Below are 24,709 nucleotides of genomic sequence, written 5' to 3'. Positions count from 1 at the left end.
CTTTAAAGTTTTGGTAGTGAGACCACTCTTCTTCATATTTTGCAGGAATAGGAATGTTAAATGCTCAATAAATGAACTAAAAATAAGAGAATAGGGTTATATTCTGCCTTATATGCAGGAGAATTTCTGTTTAGTTCCTTGAGTATGTTCAATTGGCTGTGCCTGAATGCTTCTACAGACTTATCTCCTTCTCCTGCAAGAGACACATAAGGGAAGAAGTACTTAAAAACAGTAAGAGGAACAAGTTCTTTTTAAAGCAATACTCAGAACATAAATTATCACTTATCGATATGATAATCTGTATGTCATTGTTCAATAGCACTAACAATGTGGTGTTTTTCAAATGTCATGTTCAATAAGAATACTGTGTTCAAAATAAGAATACTGGCTTAATTTTTCATTTCTTTTCTCAGTCAAACAACTTTGGCCCAAATTCTGTAAAACACCCAAGTATTGAGTTCATCACTGCAGGCTCAGCCACAGCCTTTTAAAGAGTATCCTTCACAGCCAGAGTGAAAAGGCTACTAAATGGGTCAGGATTACCCACTGGTAAACAAAACGAAGCATTTCGAGTTTACTTTAGAATTTAAATAAAGAAGAAATTTCAAAGCAGCATTACTATTTCTCAAGCTTTGGCGGAGCTGCAGACGATCGCACCGCCGGTAACACTGAGTTCATTCATGGCCGGGACAAACCCCCGCACTGTGCCACCTGAGGACGGCAGCGGGGCGTCGCGGGGGGCTGCGGGCTCGGCCCGGGCCGGCGGACGGGGGCGCAGAGCGCGCGGGGCCGGGGCTGCCCGGGCCGAGCCCGCAGCCCCCGGGAGGCACCGGGGCGGGGCCGGGCACACCCGGGGCAGCGCCCGCGCCCCGCGCGGCAGAGAGGGCGGCCCTGCCCGGGCCCCTGCCCTGGGGGCGGAGGGCCACGGAAGCCTTTGCCTCCTCCCCCGGCCCTGGCAGCCACAGGAGGAGCAGGCGGCGGTCGGAGTAGCGGCTCCGCGGCCCCAGCCCTGCCCCAGTCGCCGCTGCCGTGCTGAGATGCCGCCCGCCGTCCCGCCGGTGCTGCCGCTGCTGCTGCCACTGCTGCTGCTGGCGGCGGCGCGTCCCGCCGCCCCCCCGCACAGGTACCCGCTCTCTGGCCCCGCGTCCCCTCCCCTCCCCTCCCCTCCCTTCGTCCCCCGCAGTCGCGTTCCCACCGTGTTTCAGTGCCCGTGACTGTATCAGGGCAGGAGCATTGCCCACGGAGCCCGGCGCCCTGCGACAGCAGTCCGGTGCCCGCTAGTCCGTAAACTCTCTAACATAACAGTAGGATAGGGTGAGGCGTGCCGGTGGCTAAAGCTCGGCAGGGCGGTCGCTCACCCTCGTGTGCTCAGCAGTAGCAGAGGTTCCATGCAGGTTTTCCAGAGTTTCTCGCGTGTCCGGAGCCGGCACCAGCACCTGAGCTGAGCCCTGAGGACAGCTGGGCCATAGGGCTCAGCACGGGGTGGGTTGTGCTACTGAGGTACCAAAAAGTACCACGGACTTCCTTGATTAAAACATATAAATTCAAAGCATAGAAAGGAATGAGAAGTAATTTTTATATCAATGCTATTTTAACTACTATTAAATGTACTATAAAAAGTTATTGCTAATGACTGTTCAATAGTTATTTTTCCATTATAATAGCAATTTGCAGTGATACATCACATTGGCACACCACTACTCTTAGGAAGTAAAAAAGGAGGGAGAGATAACAGTCTGTGCTGACCAGAATTAAGGCCTAAGGAGTTAATTTTTTCTACACCTAAGTTCGCACATTAAATTGCACATTCTCTGTCAATAGTGATTTTATGTAAATGATTAAACATATTCCATGTTAGCAATGGCTTTAAATATTTAAGCTGTTGAGACAGTTTGTGCCTCTTATACAAAGAATAAATGAATTTTTTTTCTATTATTCTCAGGCCTACATTTACATGTGGAGGAGTTGTATCTGGAGAGTCAGGGTTTATTGGGAGTGAAGGATTTCCTGGCGTCTACCCACCAAACAGCAAATGTACTTGGAAAATCACCGTAAGAATTTTTAATACCACAAAATCAGTGCTGAAGACAATGAACAGCAATTTGTTGTGAAACTGCGTTTTACATGGGGTAACATATGTGTAATAATGAACTCAGTAACTCAAACTAGCTCAGCTATCTGGAGCTTTTTAGGGTTGATGTAATATGATAATTGTGGCTGAACCCAACTGGCCTTACCTCATATCAGAAGCAAGTTTTCATTGACTTCCCTGATGCACCTCTAATTGTTTTAAATGAACCCACTTAAAAGCAAACATCTCCCCTTCTGTCACTGTGGAAAACAATAGTGAGTTCTAGCAAAGAAAAGATTTGAGGTGGCGAGTATGAAAAGCACAATTTCTTGGCAAGAAGACATATAAAAAAGTTTCAATCAAACCCAAAAAAAATCAGGCAGGTTTGCTTGAAGTGTGCTGCTAGCAGAGTTCTGCCAGCCAGGACATCTGGAGTCTGTCATACAGCAGGATGACAGCAGTAGGGAAGTGCTGTTACATTTATAAATGACTATGTGAAATGGAACCATGTGGTACAATTGATATTTCGATGCTGAAATGAGACTGTAGGGAAGAGATATATTCATGGACAACAGATTCCATGAAACAACTAGGGCTAAATACTCGTGGTCTGGATATCCTTATCTGGTCTGGAGTCAGAGAAGGGGATGTGAATGAATGATTACTCTTCCTCACATGTGCACAAATTAAACCTTCTGAAACTGCCCACCAAATTTCCTCTCTTTTTTAGACACAGTTCACCAAGAACTCTTCTGACATTTGGGCCTACAGAAAAAATAGGATGGCATAAAAAATAAGTTTGTCTGTGCATTGACAGGATCACTAAAGACAAGTTCAGTTGAAAGACTGCATCACAGGCTAGGTGCTGGCAGGAGAATAGGATGTCACAGGATAATTGTTTCCTGCTACTATAGAGATGCTGACGCAGAGCAGGAGACATTGATCTGTTTACAATGTTCAGTTTAAAACAACTCTCGTACCAAATGAGCGCTGTGATTTTAATCGTTTTATCTGAAAGATGCCAGTGAAGCTGCAGAGCTGCTTTCTGCACCTTTCTGTTGTGTTATTATTGGGGCCCAGTTAGAGGTTACCTTTGAACCGTGTCTGACCTCATCCCAAAGAGGATGTGAAGCATGGTGCATGCCCACAAACTTGATTCCTTGCTGTTGAGGGGCTGAGGTGACAGCAGTCAGCACGGCCCACCTTGCAGTCTGAAGAGCAGATGCAAGTTGCATTTGGAATCATACACACATGCCTTAAATAAAAGGGAAAAACATACAAAACTAGTTTACCAGTGTAACTCAGTATTAGATGTTCAAAAGTTCAAAATTTAATCTGGAGGGAGATAATAATTTTGCTTATAACAGCATGAAGTTTTTACCACTAAAAACTTGGATAACAAATGGAGGCAGCACTAAAGAAGCAATTACTGAATCATGCCATGTATTTGCCCTTCATATATGGGGGGTAGAGGGAGAAGAGAACAAATTATTGTACTTAGAAAGTCCGTACAGAGTGCTTTAATTGCAGACTTTATGTGGCTGTTGCTAACAAGATGCCAACATCCAGGTGAGCCTGGGCACGGTGAGAAGCATTTCTACAGAGCTGTAGCAGAGCTGTGTCTGCACTTGAGCTTTCTTGACCATGGGAGGAACTCAATAGCTTCTGTCATTTCCTGATCACCCTGACTCCCAGTGCTCTGCTGTGCTGCCATTTGACTGCCTCCTGCTTGTCCTTTGTGGTTTGCCCAAAGCCAGAGAAGGGCTGCACAACTGGATAGTCCAGGCTGGCTTGTGCCCTCAGCCCATTTAACGCCTGTTTTGTTAAAAATAATGTTCACTAAGCCAAGCTGATTTCGTCTCCCCATCAACTGTAGAATGCTCTGTGTCTTTTGGGTGTGCAGGAAGGATGCTGGGAAGGCAAGGACTAATAAACCTGCAAGACTAAGCCTGTAGTCTCTTTAAAAAGACCATGGTTTACCATACTGTGGCAAAACGGTACGCTCAAGGGTCTGGTTGGCCTGAATTTATACAACAAAATCCTTTCACCAAATACTGCTGAGGCTCAGAATAGCTTGTAATAGCACCCAAGTACGTAAGCCAGTTACACTGCCATGAAGAAATACTCTGTAGTTACTGTTAGTCTTCCTCATTTAGCATCTGGTCTTAGAAAGTGACTAAGACATTTGCCTGTCCGTTTTAGCCAAGGGCTGTGAACACCTTTCTGAAAACAGTCTCTTAATGCAGGATCTGACAAGTCTGCAAGACTGATAGAGACGTTGATTTACTTTATGTCTGGGTCATGAGAAGCGTGAAGCTCTTGTTTTCTCAACTACAGAATTTCACCATCTGCACAAGAAATGCAGGATGAAAGGCAGAATGAGACCTAATTCGTTCTTTAGAGGAAAACAGGCTTAGAAAACATTACAGGTAATACAGATAAAGCAATGTAGCATTCAGGTATCAGCTGAAATCTTTCCAACTAGTTTGCTAAAGCTGGAAGAGTCTAACTCAATTATGGTTCTGTTATTTCAAGAGACTGGGACTTTTTCAGCTGGCTAAAGAAAACAGCTTCTCTATTCTAAGAGCTCTAAGAAGTGTTCAGCACATGCTTGTGCTTCTGTTACTGCCTTGGCAGACTACCCAGCAGCTTTTCACTGGCTTTGCTAAGAAGTCATTTGTACAGCTATTTCCTTTCCTATAGTAATGTATATAGTTTGATCTAAAATATGTCATATACACTTGGTTTTAATACTCTGTAATCCTTCTTGGCCATCACCTCACATAAATGTGTCACATAGTCCGAGAATCTGGACTGCTGTCCTGTGTTTTTCTGGCAGGCTGCTTAGTTCCCATAAAACTCCAACAACTTTATGTGCAACAATAATACTGAAAACTGTCGGAGTTATGTAAGGTTATGTTTTTATAGGTTCAGGAGCTGTGTTCCAGCAGGTTTGCTGACAATAAGCAAAGTTTGAAAAATTTACTTATCAGGGCAGTTGGGAATCTGCCCTGAGGGAGCAGAATATTTTACATAAATTTTTCTCTGTTTTAAGCATTCATTTTCCTATGTCATTGAAAAACTGCCCTTCCAGTAGAAAAGACCCTTCCAGGTCTTTACTCAGTGGTTGTATAGCTGGAAAAGAAAAAGATGAACAGAATCTAGTGCCTTGTCAGGAAGAACAAGCTAATACAAATTTTTAAAACTGGAGATGGAGATAGAGAAGTAACTAGGCAGAAATCATAGTTCTTCCCAGGATGTGACTCCAAATAACTTCTACTTCATTCTCAGAAGAGAGAAATAATACATTTGGCTTGCAGGTAGCTGATGTATTTTTCAACTCTACCTGGGACTGCTATAGCAAAGCATACAATCAGCATTTTTGTATTAAACATATATCAAAATATATTCTTCAACCCATACAGGTTTAAAAGTTAGACAACATATATTTGTGAAAGTTGGCATTTAAGGGGTTTCCTCCCTTCAAAGTAAATAGTCTAAACCATGTAATTTTGACCAAGAGGCTTTGTATTCAGTCAGAATAATAGAAAAACAGCATCACTACTTTAAGGATAACTGAACTTTGATTAACATTATATGAAATATCTGCAATGAATTATAAACAAAAACCATCTCATGACCTTATTTTGAGGTGTGTTGTATATATGGAATAATCATGTGCTTTTGAAGAGGTTAGTAATTTACACAGATGATTTTAGGGAATTATGCTCTATAAAAACTCCCTCTAAAATTTCTTTAGCCTTCCATAGGAGTAAGGCATTAGTTCAGCATCATAATTTTGAACCTAAAGAAATTCATAGAGTTAAAATAAGAAGGGAAGCAGAGAGTGAGTATGGGTCAGTGCCCTCTTTGTGACAAGGAAAGGCAGAGGATGAAGTGCCTCTGTTGTTGAAAGATACCAGCTGGATGGATAAAACAAAAATAAGGCACACCCTGCAGAGGAAGCATCACATCATTCTTCCTTTGACTCCTCCCTCTTTTTTTTTTCCTTTTCTTTTAAGAGCTGAATTCCTTCCAGTTCTTCCTCTGAGGTATCCCATCGTACTGCATCAGGCTCAGATGTGGCTCAAAGTAAACAATACTGAGTCATGCTGGCCTTTGCTTGCTCCCCCGTGTTTCTCATGGAACAATATTTTAAATGTCCTGGGACAACCATTGGCAGATTTTAGCACATTAGTTCTCAACATTTAAAGAAGAGAAATGGTAGAAATCAAAGAAAAGCACAGTTATGCAAAGATGCACAAGATTTCTTGGGAGTAGCTGCAAACTGGAACAGCTGCTGCCAGAATGTGGAACCAGCATCCTCTGCATTTCATTGTCGTCTACTCAGACCACAAAATTTTAACTGATTTAACATACCGGAACAAATTTGTTATTTTTGTGAATGACAAATATTTTAATAAGCAAGTATATTGTAAAAATAAAAGTAATAGCAGTAAGTAGTGGCTGTAATTAAGGGCCTGCCATGTTTCTTTAAATTACTTACCTCTCCAAATTCAGCTAAACATGAGCAAGGATTATTCTGACAACTAAAAACTGCAGCAGGCTCCATGTTAAACGTTTATGACCATGTGGCTGAGTTTTTCCTACACATTTTTTTACAGACTGTCATGAAACAGAAGTCAGTACATCTATGGGGAACAGTCTTGACCAAGTTCACATAGACTAAACTGACAGAAGCAGAGATTAAAAGCTACAATGAAATATAATTAAAAAGTACAGTATAGTATAGTGTAGTATGGTACAGTACAGTACAGTACAGTATAGCCAGTGGTGGGGAGAGGAGGAGGAAGCAGAACACTGCACAGAATGGCTGATACCATGAACCAAAAAACCTAAGGCTTGAGTGAATGGCTGACTGCAGCTGGGGCTTGGCTGCTTTGCCATCCTCTCCCTCCTGAGCAGGGGTCTGTCCCATGCCCTGTTTCCCCCTGTCCCCAAGAGAGTGGCATGCCCAGGGCCAGAGTGAGTGCCTTGGGGCTGGTGTGAGTAGAGCAGTGCTGGGTCAGTGCACTCCTGGAACAAAGCTGTCAGTGAGCACCATCAGCATTACTGAGCACTAACCACTTGGCTAAATCTGAGTGCAGTTCTACAAGGACAGCAAAATGACCTTTTTGTACCCCAGAACCAGCCACCTCTCACATTTCCACTTCCTTCTTTGAACTCTGGGAGAGAGCAGGTATATTCAAAGAAGGAATTCAGGCTGAGAAAATAGGGAAAAATCTCCTAAGCATTGATAAAGCTGTTTAATGTAATATGCTGGAGCAACTTCTGCTCAGCTTTCAGAAACAGGAGAAGGAAAAGGGGAAATATCTTAAAGACAGGCAAGTTTTAGCCAAAGCTGCAAGACACTGTTGTGGGATATGTTGGACAAACTTAACTGTAGGCATGGTAGTTTATTTTAAAACATGATAACCTTTAAAGGTTGCTCCATTTGCATTCTGTCATACCAGTTGTACAAACATGAGAATGACTGTTCCACCCCAAAAGAGCATATGCTATTTTACATACATACTTCTGGAAAAAGGCTTCTGTCATCTAACTGCCTAAATTTGACTTTATCTAACTAACTGTACTGTCAGCATTTCTGAATTGACTTGTCCAGTCACACAGAGTTTGTAGTATAACTGTAAATAATATTCAGATCTTCTGGCAGGAATAGCAAATTCATTTTAGCTCATTTTATCTTAAAATGACCAAGCCTTATTCTCCTTAGGGATTCAGACCAGAAGACAAGTGAATGTGGTAAGAGATTTAGATATGAGAGCAGTGATTCAAGGAATAAATTCAAGATTAGACGGGTTGTGGTTTTGTAGTAGTAGCAGTGATGTGTATCAGCACAGGGGACCTGAATGCATTTTTGAGAGAACTTTGAACTTCAAAGGAAAATTCCCTGAAAGCAGCAGCAGGAAGTGCAGTGGAGCTGGTCAGGAAGTGTGCACAGGGACGCTGGGCAGCTGAGAACAGCTCAAGCAGAAGTCTGTCCTGCTGCAGGATCAATATCAGCACTGGGCATAAAGCAGCCACATGAGAGAGTAACCTGAACACACCTACAGCACATTTTCCAGTACATCTAGAGCTGCTGCCTCTATCAGTATCTTCTGTGGGTTAAAACAGTCACTTTCATTTATAACACTTCCATCTATACTTGACAAGCAATTTTTAACTGTTGAGACTCAATGTTAAAACAGTTTGACAATTTCATATAGGAACAGTTTAGTTTTAGTTTATTTCAAACCAGTGTTTTAAAATGAGTCACTGTTAAAGAATGAAAAAAATTCATGAACTCTAAAATAACGTGGCTTAAATATGAACTTAATGCAGATATATTAAGTGTATGTTTAAAGCAGAAAATTATAGTAGTGTCTCAGTAAAGCAGAACAGCTGCAATTATTCTAATAGCTAACCACTCTACCATGATATGGATTGAATGCACATAATTACACTTGCCTGTCTAGGGTCCCTCTATACTTTAAAATACTGTTTCCCTTCTTCAGCATAAGTGCTTTATTAGAATAGTTACACAGCATTAAGTGCTTTATTAGAATAGTTTTCACTTCTCAGTATGCTGACTTTTCTCTTAAAAGCTTGTAACTGTATCCCAGGAAATGTTCTTCTCCTGGTAAACGATTATGTTGTCTTAATTTACATCCTTCTCTGTACTCTTGTCTCTTTTGCAATGTCCACGTGCAGACATGTAACAAGATTTCCCCTGACTTATGTTTCCTCAGATGTTTCAGAAAACAAAACTCTCTTCTGTATTGAGGACACCCACTAGTGGTTCTTTTGAATTCTCTGTTTATAGTTTTACATTGTCTTTCCAGATATAATTATTTCACTGCAGCCACTCCAGTAACTAATTATTAGGGTTTTAAAGTGTCAGCCATAAAATTTCCAATTTTATTTATAAAAGTGAGATGTATGTCAGTAAATTAAAAAACTCCCTCAAACTATGAAACTTGGTAACACAAATCAGAGAGAGAGGCCATTTCATTTGTTTAAAATGGTAAATTATTTTTTCCATATTTTTTTCATATTAATCTCATCCTCCTCACCTTGCTTAGTGACAGGGAGCTGCATGGCTGATTCTACACTTTCAGCAGAAAATAAGAGAAACACACCAGGCTGAACTGGTTTATAATTAACTGCATGAGCCAGACTAGCAGATACTCTGGATCAGAAACAAGATAATGGCAAGAGATGGCCAGAGCCTTGTATTAAGGATTGGTCCAAGTCGCTTTAGAAACTGCTGTGCCTGGAATGCAGTTGACAAAAAGAGCTCATCTGAGCAGGAGGTGAAGGGTGTGAAAGCAGTCATGCAAGCAGTGGATCTGATAGATATGTGGTCACACTTGCAGATGCATGTGTCCCTCCCTCCCTGTCTGTGCAGGTCCCAGAGGGAAAGGTGGTGGTGCTTTCTTTCCGGTACCTGGACCTGGAGAGCGACGCCCTGTGCCGCTATGACTTTGTGGACATCTACAGCGGCCACGGCAGCGGGCAGCGCATCGGCCGGTTCTGTGGCACCGTCAAACCAGGGGCCCTGGTGTCCAGCAGCAATAAAATGTTGGTGCAGATGACTTCAGATGCCAATACTGCTGGGAGTGGATTCATTGCCAAGTTTTCTGCAGCAGAACCACATGAAAGAGGTAATTCACCATTACATATGTGCTGAAGACAAATATTACTCGGCTCTATCCAGAGCCACATTAATGCTTTTAAAGATTTGGTGCCAGAGATATTAAGGATTGTGCTATTCAACATATTTATTAATTACCTTGCTTAGCAAAAAGCAAAGTGTAACTGTTTAGCCATCGTGGTTCATCACATAGTAAGGAGAAAGGCTGACAGTCTAAGAGTAGTGGGAGAACTGTATATAGTAGTAAACTGGTAATAACTAGCCATTAAAAGGGCAAATAAAATTCAATATAGATAAATGTTGCACATAAGGGGAAAACACCCTAACTTTGTGTACAGTACAGCAGGTTCTGAATTGACTCTTACTGTTTTGGAATGAGATCTTAGGTTTAAAGTAGATAATTTATGAATACAGTAGTTGAGCATCAATTCAGCATCATCCAAAACAAAGCATAAATGTAATAATTTTTAGAAAGAAAATAAAGACCAAACGACAACAACAAAACCCATGCCATTATAAATTCCTAATGCATGTACATCTTGAATGAAGTGTGCCTTTCTGATGTTCCCATCTCAGAACTGAATATGATCAAATTATAGTAAGGAATCAGAGACAACAAGTAAGATAGAGTTAAAAGAGCACCACAAACATAAAGATCAACTGCACAGCATGAACTTCTTCATGCTGGAAAAGAGAAAGTCAAAGGGACTGTAGGGAGGGCTATGAAATCATGCCTGGTGGGGAGGAAGTGTGGTGTGGAGGAACATGGACCTCGGCCCATCTCTTTCAACATAAAAACCAGATGAGCAAGTGGCTGCAAAGGAAAGGAGAGGGTGTTTTTTCTCTGTGGCCTGTGAAGCAGTAGAACACTGTACCAGGGGATATTGTGGATTGTCTGTTTCTGTCCTGGTTTAAAACCACTTACAAAAACATCAAAGCAAAATTCATCAGGTATTACTAAACATAAAGGCATTGCCTGGTGCTTGGGAAGAGTATGAACAGTGAGAGGCTGGGAGGTCACAGGAAGGTGGTATTGCCCTTGTTAGTGACTCTTGCACAAGGCTTTTGCTATTGGTATGATAGCAGACTGGACAGGTTGTTGGGCAGAGGCAGTGCAGGTGGTGAGTAGTTTATCAGGCCTACCAGTTGTAACCTTGTATTGAAGAATACATTAAATAACCTTGCCCGGATATAGTTAATTTAATGAGAAGGTTGATAGTAATACTGTAGATAAGGATTACACACCTGATGGAGTTTTTAATTTGGAACTGAGGGCAGGAGATATGGAAGAAAAGACCCCTCTCCATCAAGAACACTCCCCAGGCTGCAGTTCCTTTGGAAGTGCATGTTGGCCCCACCATTGCTGCCACGGGCTGTGGGATGGCTCCTCCAGTACCTGCGACTTCTCCTCCTCTAGCGTTTGCAGGAATGCTTCTCTCTCTCTGTTTTGCTGCCGTTTATTAGCTGTGTTTTCCCAGAGGTGCCCCAGGTGGGGCGGAGGGCTCGGCCGTGTCTGGGCGGGCTGTGGCCGAGGCTCCCTCAGCACGGCCGCCGCCCTCAGGGCCCCGCTGTGCTGCCTTGCAGGGGACCAGTACTGCGGAGGACGGCTGGAGAAACCCTCGGGCTCCTTCCACACGCCCAACTGGCCAGAGCGGGACTATCCCGCGGGTGTCACCTGCTCCTGGCACATCGTGGCCCCGAAGAACCAGGTAAGGCCCTGCTGGCACAGCTCAGCTTCCATTGCCTGCAGGGACCCACGCTGGCCCGGGACACTGCGATGGCACGGCGGGCACAGGCTCGGCCACGCTCCGCCCGTCCCGCCTTCCGCTCCCCCTTCGCCCCAGTGACTCCTGTGCTTCCTCAGCAGGGCCACGCACTGGTGCACTCCCCTAAATGAAACCCATTAAAGCATCTGTGACTGCTGAGGCTTTTAAGCCCAGGAAGGTTTAAACATTATTTTCTTAATTCAAAAAATACCATGCAAATGAAGTCAGGGCATGTGATCATCTCAGCACCAAACGTGATGATGACCATTTAAGTCTAACAATGTTTGAGCATTTACTGTTGAGGTACCCAGGTGGAGCTGATTGAATTTAATAAAAGCAGTTTATTCTATTTTGTATTTTGAAGGCTCCATCGCATAACATGCTTGCTTTATTAGCCAGATGCCATGAGAGCATATGTTGCCACTTCATTAGGAGCTGAGATGTGCCTGCAGACTGAGAGGGCTCTTGTGCCACGCATGGCAAACACAAGTGTGTTCCCTACACTCTAGGGCAAATCTCAATCCTAGCCGCACATTTTCTGGTTGCTGCTGAGCCATCTGCTCTGTATCTTAGCAGGAGGTATACAGTGATTGAATGTTTTGGTTGACAATCACGTTTGGTAGGTTGCTTTTTTTGCCACATTCAGCTTTTAAAATTCATTTACATATAAAGATGACTTTCCTCTTCATCTTCCGCTCATGACTAATCCTTGAAATAAAAAAAGCTGCCCCAGATAAATACATTCTTCTGATCTTTCCTACTTTTGCATTTACCAAGACAGTTCCTCCCTTGAACTGAAGCAATATGTCAGCTTAGTCTTGCCTGTATTCCTTTTTAATGCACGTTCCTTGTTTGCTAGATACAGGCCATTTAACAATCCTATAGATAGACAGTGATTTTTAAACCCTTATCTGTAAACTGCAGATTACTTTGGTGCTTTCCAAATGTCTCTAGATAAGCCTAAGAACTTTTCCTAAGCTCACAGAGATGATTTGAGAAAGGCTATATCAGCATAAAAATAAGGGCTTTATATCCTGTGCCTTTTGATGATTCTATTCCACAAATCTACCTGTTTCCAAATATATATTATTCATGTACTGCAACAGTGGTTGCTTGCATGGAAAAAAGCAGCATCTTGACAGTGCCATTTTCCATTAAGTAGTGAATAAGTGTCTCTCTTCAAGTGCACAGAAAAAGCTCCCCAGTCTTCCATTTGCCAGAATTTAGGTGTTATCTCTATTTCCCTTTCATAAGCAAGTGATCAGTAAAACAAGGCACTCTTGTTTTGTTGCTTCAAATACAAACCAATAATTACTTAATTTATTACAGAAGATGAAGGAGCTTCTCCTGATCATGAAGAGCTTCTATTCTATCATGAAATACTTATCAGTGCTATGGAAAAAATTAGCATTTCTATTCCCAGTTGCATTACTTCTTTCTTTACCATGTTTTTTGATCACAAGCATGTTATTCAGATGGGTATTCCATTTAAAGTGCATTTTTTCATCATGATACTGAGGGTTTTGAAACAAGCCTGTTAGTCATCTCTGAAATCAAGTCCCCCAAGGTTACTCATACTTTATGGGAAACAAAATTATGCCCTAAATATCTTAATAGTGCAAAACTATATCCAAGCAAAACTAAGACATCAGGTGATAACAGGCTATCATTACTATGAATGTAGAACAAGATAACTTTTGCTATGTCAGTAATCAAATAAAGTACATGCCATGTACAAATTACTTCTTTTTTTTAATACAATCTTAAAAGATTTAATACCATCTTTGAGTCAGATCTTTATAAAGGTTGATCTACAATCAGCATAAATCAGTCTTGTCATTCAAGCCTTATTTCTGCTATTTATGGGAAGATGATTTAAATACTGTTGTGCTTCATCTAAAGAAGCAACCTAAATGCATATATTACCTCTGTTTCCATGCAGCAGTTGGGTTGTGTTTCCCTTCCTTGCCCACTTGACTGACAGAGTCATTCTGCAGAACTCCAGAGTAGTAGATTCCATTTCTGTTTTCTTGTACATTGTTTTTTTTTTTTTTCTTTAAGTAGAAAATTCCATAAATAAAAGTAATTGGAGATAATAGCATAAATACTGAAATACCAGCATGATACTATTTCACATTTATGACTTGTAAAGCCTCAACAATTATGGGAATCTGACATGGAAACACTGTTCCTTTCAGTACTTACTTTCTCTTGGGTTTAGTTTTACTATTTGCTAATTTTCTTTCTATCAACATTTTAATTTCTAATGGTTTTAATTCTGCATCAAGTATACACAGCATTGGCAACCACAGTGATTTAAGCCCTGCTGTTAATGAAATCAGTGAAATGCCTTGTATCAACTTTGCCTTTGCTTTTCCTTTAGTGTATCTTTAAAGATGCAGTGACATTAAAAGCCCCTTTTCTGTTGCTTACACTTGCTGTAGTTATTTTAAGAGCATTGTAACACCCAACACCTACTAACATTCATTCATAAAAATAGCTTTATCAGAAGTTATTGAACTTGCATACATTTGAGAAGAAAACATTTTACAGAATACTAGAGTCATATGCTGAACTATTCGTTGGAGAGGTCATGTGGATTAAAATACTTCACAATCAAGTGGATTAAGGAATTTTCCTTTATTGAAAGAAAAATTATATAGTACTTTATATGAAGATGTCACTTACTACAAGAACTGTTAATAAATTCTGCATGTCAAATCCTTAATGATTTATTTCCATTTTCCCTTTAGCTAATAGAGTTAAAATTTGAGAAGTTTGATGTGGAAAGAGACAACTACTGCAGATATGACTACGTTTCAGTGTTCAATGGTGGGGAGATCAATGATGCCAAAAGAATTGGGAAGTACTGTGGAGACAGTCCACCAGCGTAAGTAACTTCCTCAGCTGGGAACTTCACTGCCACTGTGGGTCATTTTGCCAACAGCTCTGTCCAAGGCTTCTAAAAGATTTTAATCTTTAAATGAAATGCCATGTTTTGCACCTCCAACAGAACATGTAGAAATTGCTTAGTATCTTGTCTCTCTAGATTTTCTCTATTTTCTCTCTCTCTCCATGACTAACCCTGGCCCCAGCCCATGTTCTCTGCTGTCCCACAAGCCTCATCAGCCACTGTGTGACAACCCCAGTGCTCCTGATACTGGTGTGGCACCAATAGGAATGGCAGCTGAACATGAACATGATGTGATGTTTGGATTATAGATACTGAAGGACCAGGACCCAGCTGAGCTCTCTGGCCCCTTGGCTCATTCCTCACTTTATCTGACTCACTTTCCTCTCAGCCCTTTTTAAAAAGACAGGATACACAGATTGGGTCAGATCTTTCAAATTTGGCCTTGTAGCCCTGGTGTTCAGGAAGCAGAACAAAGCTCTTGGCAGCTGATAATCAGTGCCCTTCTGCATCCACAGGCTGTGTCAATACTGCAGCAAGGAAAGTCTAATCTGGGCACCCACCATGGCAGCTGTAAATCCAGAGAATTCCAGTTAATCAGCCCCTTACTTTTGGTTAAGTCAGACCTGGCCATCAGAGTAAACTGATTTCTGATAATCTGCCAAAAAAAAGGAAAACAATGACAAGTTTTTACTTCAAAGACTTCATTAAGGGTTTCAAAAAAATTCTGGGTAATCAAAATGTAATAATTGACAAAAAGTGAGCCCACAGAAGTAATAACCCAAAACATTTTATTTTTTGCTAGGTTTCTTGAAGAGTTGCAGAGTCCAGTACTTAAGGAATTTTCATAGCCTTTCCTTTTTTACTAAACAAAACCAAATTTTAAAACACCCCATTTACTTACTTCCCCTGTGTACAGAGGATTTCTTCAACGTATTTTCCCACTTTCCTAATCTGACCCCTTCCGTTTCATGGAAGTGAAGTTTGCAATGAAGTCACTGGGAAGAATTTAACAATATTGGCATAAACTTCAGGAATCAAGAGTTTTAGGTGATTAGTGGAAATGAATTTCATCCTCAAAACACCAGTGTGTGACATGCCAGCAAAGAATTGTGTATTTTCCAGTATTAGTCTGGAGTGTTGGGGTTTTTTTAAAGAATGTTATTAATGCTTTTTGGCTTTGACATGTGAAAGAATGGAAATATTTTATTTTGTTTTTCTATTTTAGGCCTATTCTGTCTGAGAAAAATGAGCTGCTCATTCAGTTTTTATCTGATTTAAGCTTAACAGCTGATGGCTTTATTGGCCATTACAAATTTAGACCAAAAAAGTTACCCACAACTACAGCTCTGCCTACAACCACAACAGTCCCTCCTACCTCAAGTAAGTCCTACTGGCTCTATTTCATTAATAAAAATGATGTATAAAAATTAAGTATTCCAGGACAAGAAGAGAGTTACAGAAATACAAGATAGAAATGATAGTAAAAATTCAAGTTTCACGGTTTGTTAGTATTTTAAATGTTGAAGGAATTAATGAAAATTAATATACTCAAGGGAGTACTGGAATATACTCAAGAGACAATACACTCAAGATTTTTAATGAAAATCTATCCAGGCAAGAGTTTAGTGTAAAAGTAACTTACTCCACCTGAGAGAATTTTCCTGTCTCTTTTCAATTTTGGACAGTTAACTAGCACATTCCATAGAAGGATGGAGAAGCTAATTTCTGTTAAATAAAAATTTCTGAATAGTTTGGGAAGTAGTTTTATTTAAAGGAACTCTTTCTTCTATACAAGTTGATATATAAAAATCTTACTGTGTTTTTCTTCATACAGTTTTTAAGATCAAGCAAAATTGGTATGGAAGCCAATTGAGCCCTCTTCAGGTTCTGTCAAAACCCTGTCAATATGACACTCTCTTAGAATAATTTTTATTTGAAAATATTTAGTGATTGGAACTTAGAGAGAAATATGTCTCACTAAAAGTCAGTCTCCTTTTGTATATGAGACAAGACAACATATATGAAAGATCAGAGCTGGATTTCTCTAAAGGTGTTGCCAAAAATACATCATTACTGAGATATTGAAGGGATTAATTCTTAGAATTTCTATAACCTGTATGTGAGGCATTTCAGATACAATTATAGCAGAAAACCAAATTATTTATGATGTTTTTGCAAGACATAACCTGATTTGTACTTAAAACACATCACAAATCAGGGCAGCAATGGCTTGTTGGCAGGAAACCAAGAAACTGGTGCTTTAATCTGCTAATGAAGGTATTCAAAATAGATGAAACATGAAAAAAAACGAAACCATAGTGACCTGTAAATCATTCTGATGTGACTCTAACAATAAATAATTCAGCTCTTCTTCACTCTAAAGCACTTGTTAACGACCTTGGTGGTAGAAACACTTGGTCTCAAGTAATCCAGGCTGTCAGTAACCCTGTTCAGGGTTTTGCACAGGCAAGAGAGGTGAAATTTACCAATTAACTCCAAATCAATTTTCATGACAGCATCAGTGTTAGAAAATGAAAACATGCCGCTTCATCTTAGAGAGGGCAACAGAGGCAAAGAGTTCAAAAGACTTGTCAGGCAGACAGAAATAAGAAGTCCTTTCAAGGTGTGATCAGTTTTGCACAGTGTAGGCATTTCTGATCTTCAAAACAAACCACAGCAAACCAAACCTCTACAGTTCAGTTACATTTCTGAGCCATCATTTGCATCCAGAAGTGTCCAGTTCAAAGAGACTCATCTTATTATCTTGCAGATCAGATCTGTTTAAACTTGCACAGAACTCCAGGCATGAATAAAATATTAAACTTTAGTAAGCTCTTATAAGAATTACATCAGTCTTTATGTAACATACAAATATTAGTAGTTGCAGAAATAAATAAATGCTATAAATAAATTCGTAAAAGTAATGAAGATTAATCCAATACCTGTGGTGAGGTATTTGACTTCTTATATCATTGGATAAAGTCATGCATTTTCCTGTCAGTGTGCCTACATGTCAAGTTGTAGGCAACTAAACTTGTATTTCAGTTCTTCTCCAGTTCATGTTTTGCTAAAGTATCTTACAAACAATAGACAGCCTCTGCTGACAAGTCATAGCAAAGCTGGTCACCAACCAAAATTTATTAAACTGAAAAAAAAAAAGAAAGAAAAAAGCACCCTAAAAGGACCAAACAAGATATTTTGTAACACATAATCCTAGTTTTAAATTTAGAAAAAACAGAGCACCTCAGTAAATTTTTGGCAGCTACCATGCTGGCATACACCTGGGACTCATCTGCCTGCTGAATTTCCTAACCTGCTACTATGGATGCTAACTTTAAAGAATCAAGAAACATTAAATTCTAAATTTTTGGTGTGCTGTGTGTAGCATTGAGATAGGAAGCACTTGCCAGACCTGTATCATTGACATAGTAACTTGTTCTTTAAAACACTTTTCCTTGTGGGAGGCATTTAACTTTCTAAAGACTCGAATACCAGTAAGAAAGATGCCAAGTGTATTCAGTTGTTTATAAACAAAGCATTCCATTTCAGAAAGGAAATGTCAATCCCTAATGTTAACTCCATACCTCAAACATCTTGTTTCAAAATGTCATGAAGAAAAACTATGCAACACTACCTGACATGAAGCTATGTGAAAAATTTGGGAAAAAAGGGTCAGGAATTTGAACTCTGATCCCTTTCACCACAGTGCCATAATTTCCAATAAAAGGCCACCCCTCCCAGGGAAGTGTTACTGTAACATCCTCTTGTGGTACTCCAGGTGTTCTGCTAGGGCTGTGTGGCAGCAGCAGTGACAGGCTTCAGATGCCACACAAATCTTGAGTGACATCCCATTCTCTCAGGCTGCTGGAACAGACACAGCTGAGACACCTGAATAGACAATGACTGGAGGTGACAGCAGAGAGAGGAATATTGTTACTGTGGTGCTCATCCCTGAAATGCCAGCTCTAGCTCATGCACACATCAGGATTATTAATCTTTCTTCTCGTCTTTTTTGAACATAGTGCTTATTATTTGTAGCAAATGCTTCATTTCAGTTTCAATTTACTTTTTTCCCTTCAAAAAGCTGTGAAACCTACAGTTGCCCTGTGCCAGCAGAAGTGTAAAAGGAGTGGGACTCTGGAAAGCAATTATTGTTCAAGCAACTTTGGTAAGGAAGCAGTTTCTTTTTATTTATCCATTCTCTACTGTGTTTTTACACTCAAGGAAATTTTCCCAGATGGAGTTCTGGGTTTCCATTAATATATAGGCTAATATTTTTACACCAACTTATCTATGTATCTGACATCAGTATCTGTGTTTCACTCAGTACATTCTTGGAGAGATTCTAAAATAGGCACTGCACAGATATCTGAGACAAACTTAACTTCTCAATCTGAGAAGCAAATGACAATGTAAGACAACCTCAGGATTCACTGATTCAGTTACTGTATTGTCATCTCCATTTTCTGTAACCAGCCAAGACTGTTCCACAACACAGTGTATGTGCTTCCAAAATGCTTTGAAAAGAAATTGGAAGGGATGGAAGCTTCCAAGCACTGCTTTCTGTACACAGACATAAATCAATCAGGAAAAACAGTGTCTGCTGTGCATTAGCATGGCACTGGCACTGCTGATCTGCTCAGTTATGTGTCTGTATTTCCCCGTATTATACTGCAATCTTTTTTTAATCCCCTATAACATGCCTGGCAATTTGATGGGAAAACTCCCTGCCACCACCCTTTTTTCATTTTAAGCTGAGTCCCTCTTACTGCACCGCTAATCCCATGAGATCTGAGGGATCTAGGGCAGGTTTGCCTGATGGTGCCCGAGCAGCAGGGGAGCTGTGGCTGTGCCCCGGGGCAGGGAGCACTCAGGGTGCACTCAGGGAGCCCCTTCCAACCCTCAGGCTAATCCAACACAACAGAAACAGGTAGGGGGAAAAAACCCAAACCATAAATGGTCTCCTCTTACTGACCACACCCCACTCTAGCATTACAGTAAGAAATCACATTCTTCTCTCCCATCTTCTGTCAAATACTTGACATTTTTCAGTCTTTTCTGTGACAGGAGTGAGAGTAAAAATACTTTATATGCTACTGTGAATAAAAGCATATCCTAAGGTAGGAATAATAAGTCTGTTCATAGAATGTTATTCACTTGAAGTTTATTTGCAGAATTTATGATTTTAGAAAATAATAACTATTTTTCTTTCATCATGCATTTCATTTTATTGTTCCTAGAAATACAGTTGCAGTACCCAGCAGTTTAACATCTTTCTTGACTAACCTAGAACATTCTATTTAATTAAAAGCTCTGCATTAGAGGACGATAATGTGAAAATTTACAAAATGGCAAAATATGCATTATGCAGTTTTGTAAAATAAATCTGGCTGTACATACTTGATAAATGAAGATCGAATTTATCCTAGGATACAATATCTGATGTAAAAAGATGACCTGAGAAGAAGCCAAATTGTTAATACCAATTACCATTTCCTTTGGATAAATAAAGATGGCTTAACAGTTAATTTAGTCATCCTAGGGAAAAGAAAGTGTCTTGATTTTCATACTGAGAGGTCTTTGGGAGATATGATGGTAACTAGAGATCTGCTGAAATAAGTAAGTTTGTATTAGGCCCCAGGCAGACCAAAATCTAGTTCTTAGGGCATTAACTATTCCCTGCTACTCAAATGGGAGTGTCAGAGCACTGGGAGTTCTGATTTTGGCTAGAAGAGTTTCAATTCAATTTCTGCACAATTTGAAAATGACACATTAAAAGTAGTATCAAATTGTACCGTTCAACTGAAATCAGAGAACTGGGCTTGCATGAGACTGACACATTGTAGAACAGTTCCATATTTGGTGCCACCAAAATTTGACAGAAGTGAGTTAGTTATTAGCAGTGATACTCATATTTTTAGTAAGTGTTCCCAGTATAAGGCACTAATATACTTAATAAGTTTTTATGATGCCTCAAAATTTTTGTCTAAAAATAATAAAAATGTACCAAATACATCAAATGTCTTTTCTTCTAGTAATAACTGGAACGGTAATCACAACAGTACCACGGGCTGGCAGTCTGCATGCAACAATATCCATCATTAATGTATATAAGGAGGGGAATTTAGCAATCCAGCAAGCTGGCAAGAATATGAGTGCCAAGATTCTTGTTATGTGTAAGCAGTGTCCTCTCATCAGGAGAGGTAAGTACACAGTAATAACTGCTTTGTGTGTTTATAAAAGATAACAGTTATAAAAACTACTATTAGAAATATGGACACAAAAATCAGTAAAATTACCATGTTTTTTTTTCTATAATCAGCAGTTAGTATTAAAATAAATTTAAAATGACCAGTAATCCAGAGGTTTATTGCATTTTTCTGTTTTTCTGGAAAAAGATTAGGCTCACGTGGATCACAGGTGTTTGCAAAACTTTTTTCTTTAAAAGCCTCGTGATGCAAGATAAAATCTGATTTTCATCTTTATCTCTCAGATGAAGCTGAGATAGATTTGGTGTTTACTTGTATGTATTTTGGAGCTACTTTTTATACACAGCTGTTTATAAGGGAAAGACAACAGCCTGCTAAATCTGGAAGAGCAATATCTTACAGGAAATGGCAGAAAATCAAGTTCCACTCTTGTGGATCTCCTGAATGTATTTACAGCTTCACAGAAATACTCATAGCATTAAGCCCACTTGGTATCTGCAAACAGCCAGTACTGCTAAAAGCTACCTTAAGTAATATACAGAGATCAACCAACATAAATTCCAGTTAATTGTGGTAAAGGTGTTAAAAGAAATAGTGAGAGCATTTTTTTATTGAAGTAACTAAGTAAAAAATAAATCTGTTTTTAGCTTTGCCTCATAAGTAAACAGGTAGAACACGAGAACATAAACAGAGTCATAGCAGGAAACAGTCAAAGTAATTTAATAAGCATCAAAAAAACCCTGATATCATTCCAGATCCTACCAGTGCTTAAGCATATTAACTCAAAGTGGGCAATAACAAAGTGAAAAATCATGATCAGAAATTAGCTTTTGCCTTTAGTTATCTGAAAACAGCACACTGGGAGACATAATAATGTCCTTGGTGAAACAAACTGTCTCATTTTAGGCAGACTTCTGGCTCCAAACCACTTCTATTTCTCATCCTAAATCTCAATGAATTATTTAAGAGCCATTACATAATATCTGAACTTTTCTGTTTATATCCCTGTGGTACCATTCCTTCCAACCCAAGACCTTGCAAATCCCCAACCCTTCTAAGGCATAAAAATACACAGATCCAATTGAATTGTCCAAAGCCAGGTCTTAGCACTCATTAAGTCCACCTTGCCTGAATGCTTCTGTATGTATCTAGAGAATGTTTACATTTCTGAGGAGGGAAAGGGAATGAGAGGATTTAAGAGCATCATTGCTTAAGGGCAGTAACCTATAAGCTGAGCAAATGTGAAAATATTGAAAATTGAAACATATTCCACCCTGGGTGACAGTGGTTAGGTTATCCAGTGTTGATGGGCACTTCTAGTGCCTCTCAGACTTGACAGTCTGTGTTTAAGAGTATCCCCTATATATTTAAATATGTACTAGACACTTAGCTCTGCATCTGCTTGATTTTTACCTTACTAGTTTGTGGTGTAACAAGTATGGCAAAGATATGTAAGGGAGTAAATATTGCAGGTGTTGGAAGACATTGGTAAAAAACACTGAAATGAACAGAAACCACAGGTCAGGAACTGTACTTACCAAATGATGTCCCAGATTTCTGTCTTGTAATTTCATTCTCTCCTTTCTAGGTTTAAACTACATCATCATGGGCCAGGTAGAAGAAGATGGCAGAGGCAAAGTCTATCCCAACAGCTTTGTCATGAGTTTTAAGACTAAGAACTCAAAGATCTTAAATGCCTTGAAAAACAAAACATGTCAAAATTGAACTCTGCAGTGTTCTATCATCTGTCTTGAACAATCATTTTAACTTAGCCTAAGTCATGGAAATACAAGTGACTGCCAACAGTACAACCATGCTGACCCTTCCTCCTCTCCTGTCCACATAAGCACAGCTGGCTCAAAGTGAAATCCATTCCATGTACCAGATGAGAACAGACCCTCCTAAGGCTGAAAGCCGAAGATTTGCAGCACAGCCATCTGATCTCAAAGAAAAATTCCAATTACTTGGAAGATGTTAATTTATAACTGTCCAATTTTTTAAGGAGTTTTGTACGTAAAATAAGAATTCTAAGTGCAATATTTATAGCAACTCAGTTCAACTCAGCTTTTTTCTCTAAAGTTGTTTTATTACATGGATTTCTGCATTATTATCAGTGCTTAATAAAATATTTTAAGATTAAATCATCCACCAACTAGTTATTAATTATTTATAAAGTGAGGCAGCTAAATATAGAAACCATTTTTTGATCATTTACATGCTTTTGATGGTTTGGGCCTTGCACATTGTAACTGACACCACGCTTCCTTGCTGATTGAGGGTCTGATTTTCCCTTCAGAAGTCAGTGAATCATTGATCAGAACAGGAACCCTTCAAAGAATTAGGCAGCTGTAAACCAGCACCACACTTTTCTCCACTGATGACCATCTGCTTAGTAAATGTCACTGTTAAGTTCTGTAAGGTAATAAGGTAGAGGAAGGTAGGAATTAATTTAGTTGTGGTAAGGTGCATATAGAATCTAAGATCCCTTTAATTATTTGTTTTCCTTGTATATAAATACCAGAGCAGAGTTCTTTGGATGATCTGTGACCATTGAAACCAATGCAATAAAACAGTCCCTACTGAAGTAGCCATTGCTTATTCCAGCAGGGGAATGCAGATTGCCATTGCCTTCAGTGATGGATTCTCACACGTGATGCAGTGCCCCAGTGTGCAGCTCAGCAGCACACAGCCTCTCCTCCAAAGGCTTCATGGCTAGCTGGGCTGGGGACAAAAGGAGCAGAGGGGGGCACAGGTACAAAAGGCTCTGCTGGCAGCTCACATCCAGCAGCTCAGTGCTGCAGCCACACTTCACAGACTGCACTGCCCCACTGACCAAACCAGACAGCATTTCTCTCTGGAGCCAACAGCAACATTTGTTTGCAAAGCAGATGCAGTTTTGTAATTTTAAAACTTATAAATCAGATTTTTAATTTTCCAGCGTTAATTCCTATGCAGACTAAGGGATTTTATGCACAGTGCTCTCTGCATTTCTTGGCAGCAGCCTGGGGAAAAGCAGTGTGGAAGTCATGCTCTGAGCTGTCTTGAACTACAACAATCTATTTTTATTTATGATGACATGGCCATCTGTCACGCAGCTTTTTTCAGTGAGGCAAGAAAGGACTGGCAGCTTACTCATCATCTGCCAAATGGAAGGTAGGGAGAGCTCCTGCCTGCTCTTCTCAATGCTCCCTTTACACCAGTTCCTTTCCCCAGTCATTGCTCTGGTAGCAGTAGGCCTGAAACAGGGAACAGAGGAACATGGAGCAGGGCCAGTTTTCTCAAGTAAAAGTTGGTTATACAACACAGGTAACAATTGTTGCAAGTTTTTAAACCCAGTCTGTAGCAATTGTAAACTTAAAAAATTTTAAGTCCAACTTGCAACCAAACAGAATCAAAATGATCTAATCATGATTTCTGAAATGATTTCTACAGAAATAACAAGACCATAGTTCAGCAAGAGGGTAAAGTAAGCTTTCAATCGATTTTGACCTTCCTGCTTCAAATGCATGCATGAAAATTTTCATCTCCATTTTTCATTTATCAAGGCAAAGCTAGCTCTAAGACAAAACCAACATTAATATAAAAGGGAAGAAAAAGCCTTTTCCAGTTATCTAAAAAACTCTTAGTCCTTTCAAGACTTGCAGAAAATTTTGTACAAGGAAACTCTGAATCCTATAGCCAAGTTAACTCCAGTTTCCCCAGTTTTTTTTACATGTAAAATTTTGTTTCTGTGCCTGTCAGTGAGCATAAGGGAGGCCTTGGAACAGTCTGTACTAAACTGTCAAATGAGAAAGCAATAGCATATTTAACACAGGTGAACTAGAAAAATATAAATGATGAGAAAAAAATTGAGTACAGAGCACTTGGTACCGCTTAGTAGCCACAAAGCTTGGAAGAGCACAGCAGTTTTCAAATAAAACAGAGATGTATAATGTGATATAACTGAGGTGTGGCAGAGAACAATCTTTCTGTCTCTCTCATTCTGCAGGTTTGTATTTCAGTGACAAATAAAAACTCCTGAATTCCCAATCCAAAACCCCTGAGAGCCCTGAAGTGCCCCAGTTCTTCCTAAGGCCATCTACACTGCAGTAG

General features: G+C 39.9%; 1 protein-coding gene across 1 annotated transcript; it reads left to right on the top strand.

Moving 5' to 3' along the window:
• The first annotated feature begins 524 nt into the window (after positions 1 to 524).
• On the top strand, positions 525 to 23,183 carry PCOLCE2 (procollagen C-endopeptidase enhancer 2). Its single transcript, XM_074547137.1, has 9 exons — positions 525 to 1,123; positions 1,943 to 2,051; positions 9,483 to 9,738; positions 11,313 to 11,437; positions 14,248 to 14,384; positions 15,634 to 15,788; positions 18,493 to 18,576; positions 20,444 to 20,611; positions 22,206 to 23,183. The coding sequence occupies exons 1-9, from the start codon at positions 681 to 683 to the stop codon at positions 22,340 to 22,342; spliced, it is 1,614 nt and encodes a 537-aa protein (XP_074403238.1). The 5' UTR covers positions 525 to 680; the 3' UTR covers positions 22,343 to 23,183.
• Positions 23,184 to 24,709: the final 1,526 nt, after the last annotated feature.

The sequence above is a fragment of the Zonotrichia albicollis genome, chromosome 9, assembly GCF_047830755.1.
Source record: "Zonotrichia albicollis isolate bZonAlb1 chromosome 9, bZonAlb1.hap1, whole genome shotgun sequence".
Lineage (NCBI taxonomy): Eukaryota > Metazoa > Chordata > Aves > Passeriformes > Passerellidae > Zonotrichia > Zonotrichia albicollis.
Note: the sequence above shows the minus strand (reverse complement) of the source record. Positions and strands in the feature narration are given on the sequence as shown.